This window comes from Acanthochromis polyacanthus, chromosome 3 (assembly GCF_021347895.1).
Source record: "Acanthochromis polyacanthus isolate Apoly-LR-REF ecotype Palm Island chromosome 3, KAUST_Apoly_ChrSc, whole genome shotgun sequence".
Taxonomy (NCBI): Eukaryota; Metazoa; Chordata; class Actinopteri; family Pomacentridae; genus Acanthochromis; species Acanthochromis polyacanthus.
Window position 1 is genome coordinate 10,564,953 of NC_067115.1, and position 9,635 is coordinate 10,574,587.

General features: G+C 37.6%; 1 protein-coding gene across 1 annotated transcript; it reads left to right on the forward strand.

Annotated features, from left to right (window-relative positions):
* The first annotated feature begins 1,719 nt into the window (after positions 1–1,719).
* LOC110953492 (CD209 antigen-like) lies at positions 1,720–7,927 on the forward strand. Its single transcript, XM_022197524.2, has 7 exons — positions 1,720–1,822; positions 2,006–2,101; positions 3,875–3,973; positions 4,069–4,863; positions 5,020–5,162; positions 5,653–5,762; positions 7,097–7,927. The coding sequence occupies exons 2-7, from the start codon at positions 2,026–2,028 to the stop codon at positions 7,233–7,235; spliced, it is 1,362 nt and encodes a 453-aa protein (XP_022053216.1). The 5' UTR covers positions 1,720–1,822; positions 2,006–2,025; the 3' UTR covers positions 7,236–7,927.
* The last annotated feature ends 1,708 nt before the right edge of the window (positions 7,928–9,635 follow it).

Below are 9,635 nucleotides of genomic sequence, written 5' to 3' on the forward strand. Positions count from 1 at the left end.
GGTTATGGTTGCTTCATGCAGAATTATTCAATAGTCTAGCTGACATTCGGCCAGTGAAGTATTTAGATTAGACAAATACAACAGTGCAGCATTTGAATCAGCTCTTGTTGCGCTGTCAAGAAGAGCTTCAAGAATTGTCGGGGAATTATTTGACTTGACAGGTTGTGTATAAAATTTTGGCAGCTGGAATCAATACAAGTTAGGGACCAAAATGTGTACAACAAGACAATTGAGGAAACTGGACTTAGTTACAGTACATTTATTGAACTACACAACAAGAAGTAACTATGATATAACAACAACACAAAACAGGCAAGAAAAGCACTCAGAGAACACAGTACCCCGCCAAGGCTGCTCAGTCATTGTGTAATTTGTGACTGATAAGTGTCGGTAAGTCCGTAGTGGTGGATTTGTAGTAAGGTCGCAATCATGTGATCGTCAGCAGGCGGCTGGCATAGCGTTCGCTTGTTGTCACAGTTACAGTGATGCCGTGCTGCTATCTCGCAATAATATGGAAATTTTTAACAAATCCACGGATCTAAGCGGATCTAGACTATAAGCTCGACTATAAGCTGCATCACTGCCAAAATCTAATCAGTTGGACAATGTCTAAAAAAAGCCAGAAATTTTCACTCTTATTTGAAATTATGACATTGATTCAAAATCTGCAACATTGGATAAGTGGATCAAATCATCTATGATTATGTGTGAGAAAAAATAGATGCAAAAATTTCGTCATGACAAGTCCCATCTCTGAGCACCGATCAACACAAAAGCTATAATGCACTTTACTAGTGATGTTTTCTGAACTGTACCACAACAATTACACATTCCTAGAGTTCTGGAGTTTCAAAAGGGTTCTCAAAATGAAACTAATATAATATTTTTGAGTCATTTTCAATCATTTTTACTTTGATCATGCTATTTAGTAATATTTTTGTTTTTGTGGTGCAACTTGTCAGACCTATTCAATCAGTTATGAAAGTTCAATGAAATTCACCTTTTTTCATATCTGTGACCAAATATTTCATATGAAAGTATGCTGTATGTTTAGTTCTGTTTTATTGAGACATGCAGCTGCAAACGGTTCTGAAAATATCACCGGCTGACTTTTGCGTTGTCAACTTTTTTGGCTGAAAGCTGTAGGTCTGCTCCGACTCTCACTTCTTCTAAATCACAGCTCAAGACTTTTCTGTTTGCCACTGCTTTCCTATTATAGCTTATTTTAAATTGTGTTAAAGGCAAATTGAAATTTTATTTTTGAATTTATTCATAATTGTCCAGGTCTTTTCTATGTTTTATTACATCCATCATTTCCATTGTGCTTTGTATGCTTGTCTGAATGTTTCCAATGTTTTTAATGTAAAGCACACTGAGTTGCTCTTGTGTATGAAATGTGCTATACAAATACAGCAGCTGCCTTGCCTAATGCGTGCTTGAATTTTCATATTTCAACTCACCCATAATCAGAGACTGTTGTACTGTAGATTCTAAATTAGTGGCATTATAAGAAATAACATGTCAGGCCTTAAATCCTAATAGTTACTTGGACAATGTTGTTTAAAGGATACAAATTTAATGTATCCTGGGTGAACACTTTGGCAGCTCCATTTGACCTGACTTGTGATTCACTTAGAGAGGAAGAAGGGAAGCTGTCACTCCACCCACTAACCAACCCTCTAGTTCTACTCCTCCATACACAAATATAGAAGAACATTTTAAACTTCATTTCATAGAGCATAAGTGAGAGCTACAGGACCTTAGGCCTTACTCGTTTCTTCATTTTTCTTCCACTGTGTCTGTAATCATCTCTAAAAGAGTGGTAAGGTTTTTCTTTTTTAAATCTGCAAACAGAGAAGTGAATGTTTTAGCATCTTGAAAGATTGATGGAAAAAGTAATAAGAGCTTGATTTTCTGTCAGTTTTTGCTGTTTAGTAACACTATTGCAAAACTCAGCAGCTATTTCAGATGCTAACATTGTCGTTTTTCACTGACAACATTCCAGCTCACTACACAGAAGCACAGATGACTGCAGACAGCGACGACAGTAAAGTTGCCTACAAGCAGCTTTTTGGGGATAGCACCCAATCCACCTTTTCAGGTAATAAAATAACTTTAAAATATCTAAAGCTGCTCTCATCAACAGAAATCAGAAATGCTTTGGGGTGATTACTATACACTCTTTACATTCTAGAAAAGGAATAGTTTTCTCCATTGTCATATACCATGCAGTATAGGCCACACTGAGAAAATTTGACAGAAAAATGTAATCTACTTGAAAGACATACTATCATCTTGGCAAATAATTGCTTATTTCCACAAAGCAACACAAAGTGTGTTTCAATTCACCTGCTTTTTTTTGCACTTTATCAATTTTTGCATGAAAAAATCTGAGCAGAAATCAGTCAAAGTAAATTTTAATATGTAGCTGTGGTGTAAAAGTCGTTGCATCAGTAAAAATTGAATGCAACAAAGTGAAATGGAGACATATGATAGGTCACAGTGTTCATGAAATACGGGATTTAAACATTCACGGAAGTATTTGTTCCACTGTAGAGATGGAAAATGGGGAGACTGTAACCTTCCTCAATTTAATAGATTTGTTCACAGCTTCACTCATTTCACACCCTCATAAGGAATTGAAAGGGAAATGGGTTTGAGACTTTCTTAATCCACGTTTTTCATGCAACTTCACAAATGGATTATTGTTTTTCAGTTTAGATTTCAATTGTTCATGTTTGGGTTGTTGCAGAATTAGGTTATGAACAGTTTTTTTACGATTATGATTATGATTATTATTATGATTATGATTATTATGATTATTATTATTATTATTATTATCTAATAACATTAATAATATAATTCTAAATTTCCATTTCTGTGCTTTGTGTCCTGTGCTTCATTATGTAGTGTATGTTGAACATCAGATGGTGCAATAATTTATTGTTTTACCTGCTTTAGAGGGTTTGGAGACATTTAAGTAATGTTTGCCACAATCTGAGAGGAATTTTTTGCAGTAGTCAAATTTTCAAACCCATTTTTGACTTGTTTCATTTAAGAACCGTAAAAAGTCATACATAACAAAGTAAGCCCTAATGTGGAAATTTTATGTGATTTCATGCAGATTTAGAAAGCAGAATTAGGCTAAATGTGAATGGACGCTTGTGGAGCTACATTAGCATTCATTTAGAACTGTGTTTTTGTCAACAGGCACTATTTTGGATAAACCGTGCAATAGTGTACCATCTGCACAGCATCACACAGCAAGATTGTTAAAGCTGTGTAATTTTTTGCATCTGCATAGCAGATATTTTCCTCTGGAGTTAGTGGAGCGCAAAACAGAACAAAAATGAAAGTGAAGATAGGAGTTAAGTTTATCAAATTACCAAAAACTCGGCTTCAAAATGATTGCTAATGCTGCTCCCTGTTTGTGCAATGTTTTAAAAGAAAACTGTTTTTCGGTTACCATGTTGTGTTTGGTCCACTGCTCAGAAGTGGCCAAAAAAAATGCTTATTACTAAATGAATTTCACTTGTGTTACTCTTTGACACAGTGAAAATATGGGAAAAATCACTGAAACAAATATATGACAATATAATAATAAATATTTGGAAAGAGATGCTGCTATTATGTTTATATTTGAGATTGATGCCATTCATATATGTGGTTGTATTTTGTCAATATAGGAAATGTTACATATATTGTTTGCTAATGATTATGATTAATTATGTGTATTTCTAAAGTATTACTTATTTAGACTGTGAAATGACTGTTTTGTATAGAATTTTGCAGCATCGTTCAGTAAAACCACATGTTCCTTAGATCACTTCATCAATTTTTTGTTTCTGCTTCCGCTTTTCTTGCCATCTTTCAGTTTATGTGTTGAGAAACAACCCGTTCAAGGTTGTTACAGTTTGCCTCGGGCTGCTGGCTGTTGTCCTGCTGGCTGGGGTCATCGGTCAGAGTGTACACTGTGAGTCCTACCTTGCTTTCTCCATCAAATATCCAATTTTACATTGATATTGCAGTAAAATCACTGATTGGCGTCTTATCTCACCTTTTTTTCAGATCAAAATGTAGAGCGAGACCGTCAGAACAATTTAACAGCTATGCGTGAGGTGAAAGATAACCTGCAACAGAGCCTGAATACAGCACAGAAACAGAAAAAGGATCTGGAAACCGAGCGTAATAATTTACATATAAATTATGACATGTTTTCTACAAAGAAAGATCAATTACAGAGGAGTTTCTACCGAATGAGTGATGAAACAAGCAAACTGAAACTTAGTCAAATACAGTTAAAGACCGATAACGCTGCTTTAAACAAAGAGTTAGAACAGCTGAAAGCCACTAAAGACCAACTGCAGACAAACACCAGTACCTTGAGTGCAGCCAAAAACGTGTTACAAAAACAATATGATTCAGTTCTTAGACACAGAAATGAGTTGCAGGCCAGTTATGACTCAACCACCAAAGAAAGAGACAACTTACAGAACAAGTGCAACAACGTGACCAGAGCCAGAGAGCAGCTCCAGTTAAGTTACAATGACTTGATCATGAGAGTAGAATATTTGCAGGGCAGATATAATGCCACTATCAGTGAGAAGGACAAGATAGCAAGCAGTCACCAAAACCTGACATCAGCAAGGGATACCCTGGAGACCTCTTATGACTTAGTTAAAAAGGCAGAAAAAGAGTTGCAGGCTTCTTATGCATTGCTGCTTCGGGAAAAAAACGACATTGAAAGCAGCGTGAAGAACATTACGGCAGAGAGAGACCTGTTGAAGGTGAAAAACGACAATCTGACTGCTGAGAGAGACCAGCTGCTGGCGAAAGTTAACATGCTGAACAAATTCATTCAAGGTAATTTGAAAGGAATGTTAAAAAAAAATGCATGTGGTCAACTGAACCCAATATGCTGTCTGATGAAAAATAGATCCAGCTGTCCAAAACCTGACTTCAACAATCACTATTGTCTCAGTGTATAGTTCTTGATCAATGATTATCTTACAATTACAGAGAAGAAATGCCCCAGCGGCTGGATGAAGTTCCAGGACAGCTGCTACTATGCTTCTAAGAGCAAGTTAAGCTGGTCCTTGGCCAGAGCATTCTGTAGCAGTAGAGATGCACACCTTACAATCATAACGAGCCAAGAGGAAATGGTGTGTCTATCTGTGTACATCTATCTTCATATTCATTACTGTTTGTGTCACCATGTACATTTAGAGGCCTTTGTTTTGTTAAAGCTGCAACAACATATTTTAAAAGATACTAGTGTTCTGTGGTATCTTTCTGATCATTGTTTTGGTTAAATGAATAACAAGGAATTACAGAATGAGTTGTTAGCATATTTTTTTCAACACAACCTTTTAAAATTGACATAGCAAGCTAGCAAATGTGAATTTAGCATTCAATAGTATATTTTAGCTCTGGCTTTGGTCTCCAGCAGTCTGGAGGAAAACATAGCTGCTCAATCCTTTCGCTGTGTGAATGAGGTAGTTGCTAGCTTTCCACCTCATATTTTATCCATTGTTAGCCTAAATATGAATAAGGATGACATGTGTATGTTTCCCCTTCTTCTTCCACTACACCTAATCTATAACTGTATGCATGACATTACCTTGCAGTAACTCAATGTCTCTTTCTTTGTAGGACTTCCTCAACACCTTGTATACCCGTGACGAAGAAATTTGGATTGGACTGTCGGATAGAGAAAGAGAGGGGAAGTGGAAATGGGTAGATGGGACACCGCTGACCAAATCGTAAGAAATTAAATACATATCTCTTTATATCCATCCATTACCTATACATCGGAGGGGCTGGAGCCTATCCCAGCTGACTTAGAGGGAAGGCAGGTTACACCCTAGACAGGTCACCAGTCTATTGATAGATAGATAGATAGATAGATTGATAGATAGATAGATAGATAGATAGATAGATAGATAGATAGATAGATAGATAGATAGATAGATAGATAGATAGATAGATAGATAGATAGATAGATTGGTTGATTGATTGATTGAACCTTCATTAATCCCACAGCGGGGAAATTTACAGTCTACAACAGCAAATAGAACACTTGAATCAAAGAGAGTGCAGCACACAATGCACACAGTATATATATATATATATATATATATATATATATATATATATATATATATATATATATATATATAGAAATATTTTCTTCAGAAGAAGAAAAGCAGTATTTACAGTATTTTTTATGAAATTGCACAGCATCATTATTTACATTTTTTATTGCACAGTTTGTAAGTGGGTGAACTGAACTACTGGGAGCAGGCTTGATTGTAAAGTCTGACTGCAGCAGGAAGGAAGGACCTGCGGTATCTCTCCTTCAGACACCGCGGGTGAAGCAGTCTGTCACTGTAGGAGCCGCCCAGTGATCTTACTGTTTCCTGCAGGGGGTGGGAGGTGTCCTCCATGATAGACAACAGCTTTGTCATCATCCTCCTGTCTCCCACCACCTCCACAGGATGAAGGGGGCAGCCCAGGACTGAACTGGCTTTCTTTACCAGTTTGTTTAGTCTCTTCCTCTCTGCAGCCGTTATGCTGCTGCTCCAGCAGACCACTCCATACATGATGGCTGATGCCACCACAGAATCATAAAAGGTCTTCAGAAGTGCTCCCTGCACCCCAAAGGACCTCGGTTTTCTGAGCAGGTGGAGTCTGCTGTGACCTTTCTTGTAAAGTGCGCTGGTGTTAGTAGTTCAGTCCAGTTTCTTGTTTAAGTGAACACCCAGGTGTTAAGTGCACACTCACATGCACACCTATGGACAATTTAGAATTAGCATTGAATAACCTCAGCATGTTTTTGGACTGTGGGAGGAAGCTGAAGAACCCAGTGAAAGCTCATGCACGTACAGGGAGAACATGCAAACTCCACACAGAAAGATCCCAGGCTCAGACTGGGACCGGGGACTTTCGAGATGTAAGGCTACAGTGCTAAGCATCCAGCCACTTTGCAGTGCTCTTTATATCTATAATAGAGAAAATTCCAAATTATGTTGATTCCATTTGTCCAAGGCCAGAGTAGTTTATAGTCTATTGCTGTATATGTCTCCTTGTTCTGCAGGTTCTGGGCTAGTGGCCAACCCAACAGCTATGGCTTAAAGGAACAGGACTGTGCTGAGTTCTGGCGCCGTGGATCAAGAAGTGGTCGGTGGAATGATGAAAACTGTGATCTTGAACGACTCTTTATCTGTGAGATCTAGTTTTCCTGCACAGAGAGGATTGAGGTGCAGCACGATATGTGACCAGTTTATACACAGTGATGCAAAGCAATGCTAACAGTTGAAGCCTGAAATTGACTCTTTTGCCATAAGTAATGTTTTATGGACTTAAATATAGCAGGCAGCTGACGGCATGGATTAATGTAGGTTGTTTTAAGCAAACTACATTGCGAATGTGGGACTATGACTGGCGCAGATGGATCTGAGTTTTCCTTAAATATCTGTACATACTGTAGCAACTATTCTGTCTGTAAAATAATTAATTTCAACATTTACTAATTATATGTGAGAGCTTTTTGTCAGCTGAGTTAAACCATGACAGCTCTCTAGAGGGAGATGCATCTTACAGTTTTCCCAAAGCTGAAGAGTAAACATCCATGCTTAACATTCTTAAGTTCCTTTTTTGTTGTCCTAGCATAAAAAAAAACTTGATTCGATTTTTGAAACTGATGTAACTATGTTTCCTCTAAACTTTTCTCTTTTTTACACCCCTCTGTCTACCAACCTACTGTCTTGCATACAAACAACCTTTCTCAGCCATATTAGCACGGTGTTATCAATATTTGTAATTGTGACAGCAATGTTTTCTGATAGCAGTGGTGTCATATTGACGCCACTGGCAATGCCACAATGACTTGCAACAATCTGCATTAAAATTTTATATACACTTCGGACTTGTGTTAGCATAGTTATCTAATACATTGAGCAATATAACAATGTGAGAGTGGGCCTGTTACATTGCAGTCTGAATCTCCTCTGACGTGTTTTGTCCTACCCAGGAGCTTGTTCTCAGTCCTCTCTGCTCTGAAGATGTTTCTTTCCTTACCTTAGTCAATGGAAGAAGCATCTTCCTTAGACCCTTTTTGGATTGACACCTTTTGTTTTGTTCTTGCACAGTGATAACTGTTAACTACAATTTAACAAAGGTCATCATCCACACATTTAAGATGTCACATGTATGCTGTCCCACATTGACAAGAAAACCTTCATACACCAGAGACTCAGAAGATGTCTGCATCAGCTGCTGTTGCATGTACATGATTGTATGCATTTGATTTCATCTATAACTTCTTTACAGTCACCACTTTACTGGCAACCAATTTTAGCTAGTTCAAAGCAAATGAACTTTGCATATACAGCAGAATAAAGGGGGTTATATTAGTTTGATTTTCCACAGTTTGAGACCTTTGAGATGTTTTTCTGAACCCTCCAACACCAAAGTAAGATTGATTTAGATACCCTGGCTGGTTCTCTGCCATAAACTGGTGTCTTCCTTCCTCTTGGCTGGGGGTGAGTCACCACCTCAAATGACGGAGAAGTAGTATTTTGAGATTGTGTTCATGAGTGATACTCAAGTGGAGTATGAGATGGACTGACGAGTTCGTGCAGCATCAGTAGTATTGTGGATGTTGTACTTGACTGTTGTGGTGACTTTCCAGAAGGCAAACTTCTCATTTTACCAGCTGATGTGTGTTTTGACCTTCGTCTAGCTCATGAGCTCTGGATGGTGATTTAAAAGGATGAGAGGTTGAGTTTCCAACATCTAATTTGGCAATATGACAATTTTAAGTTTCTAGATTTATTTGTTTATTTTTGAAATCAAAAGAAGTGATCTTTACAATTGGTGTTTATATAAGACCATTATTTGGTCCATGCACAGCAAAAGTCATTATGGTTTTATGATATTCAGATGCTGACGGTCACCCACAGTTGTATCATTAAGCCTACACACATGCATGCACACAAACACACTCTTTTTGATGCATCTGTCTGCCCATTGATCTAGAATCTTCATACTCCACCCACTCACACAGGTAGGGGGTATTTTGTTTGTTTGGCCATACAGCTGTGTGGGAGGAACACTACAAAGTTACTCTCACACCAACCCTTAGAAAGATGAACTAAACAGTCTCTACCTCTCATGCTATTAACCTACTTCTGTATACTAAGATACACAAAAAAAATCACTGATATACTATGTGATGTATCAAAGATAACTACGCACACAACCCTTTAATTCAGTGGGTCTGACAGCCATTTTTTCCAAATATACCTGGAAATAACAAGCCAGTTTGAGAAATTAGAAACATTTAAAAACAGAAGTGGTAATGAGATGTGGAATTAATTGGATTATTCTGCAGGTATAGTTAGTTATCAAATATCAACACATTAGTGGCAGTGATCATGTTAAGTCCTTCCTACAGAAAGTCAGATTTGTTTGAGGTGCATCTCTTCCACTGAAACAGCATTCAGGTGACACTCAGTTGGATGTGATCGACCCATTAGAGGCTTGTTGAACTAAATCAACCTGCAGCCATTGTTTACCTCTTTCACAGCATTATAACTGAGTCGAAGTGTCAAAAGTCAGATTGTCATTCTGAT

Coding starts and splice junctions, on each gene's coding strand:
- LOC110953492 (XM_022197524.2), top strand. CDS start 2,026: ATGACTGCAGACAGCGACGACAGTAAAGTTGCCTACAAGCAGCTTTTT. Junction 4,864..5,019: donor GCTGAACAAATTCATTCAAG/GTAATTTGAAAG, acceptor TTACAATTACAG/AGAAGAAATGCCCCAGCGGC. Junction 5,163..5,652: donor TAACGAGCCAAGAGGAAATG/GTGTGTCTATCT, acceptor CTTTCTTTGTAG/GACTTCCTCAACACCTTGTA.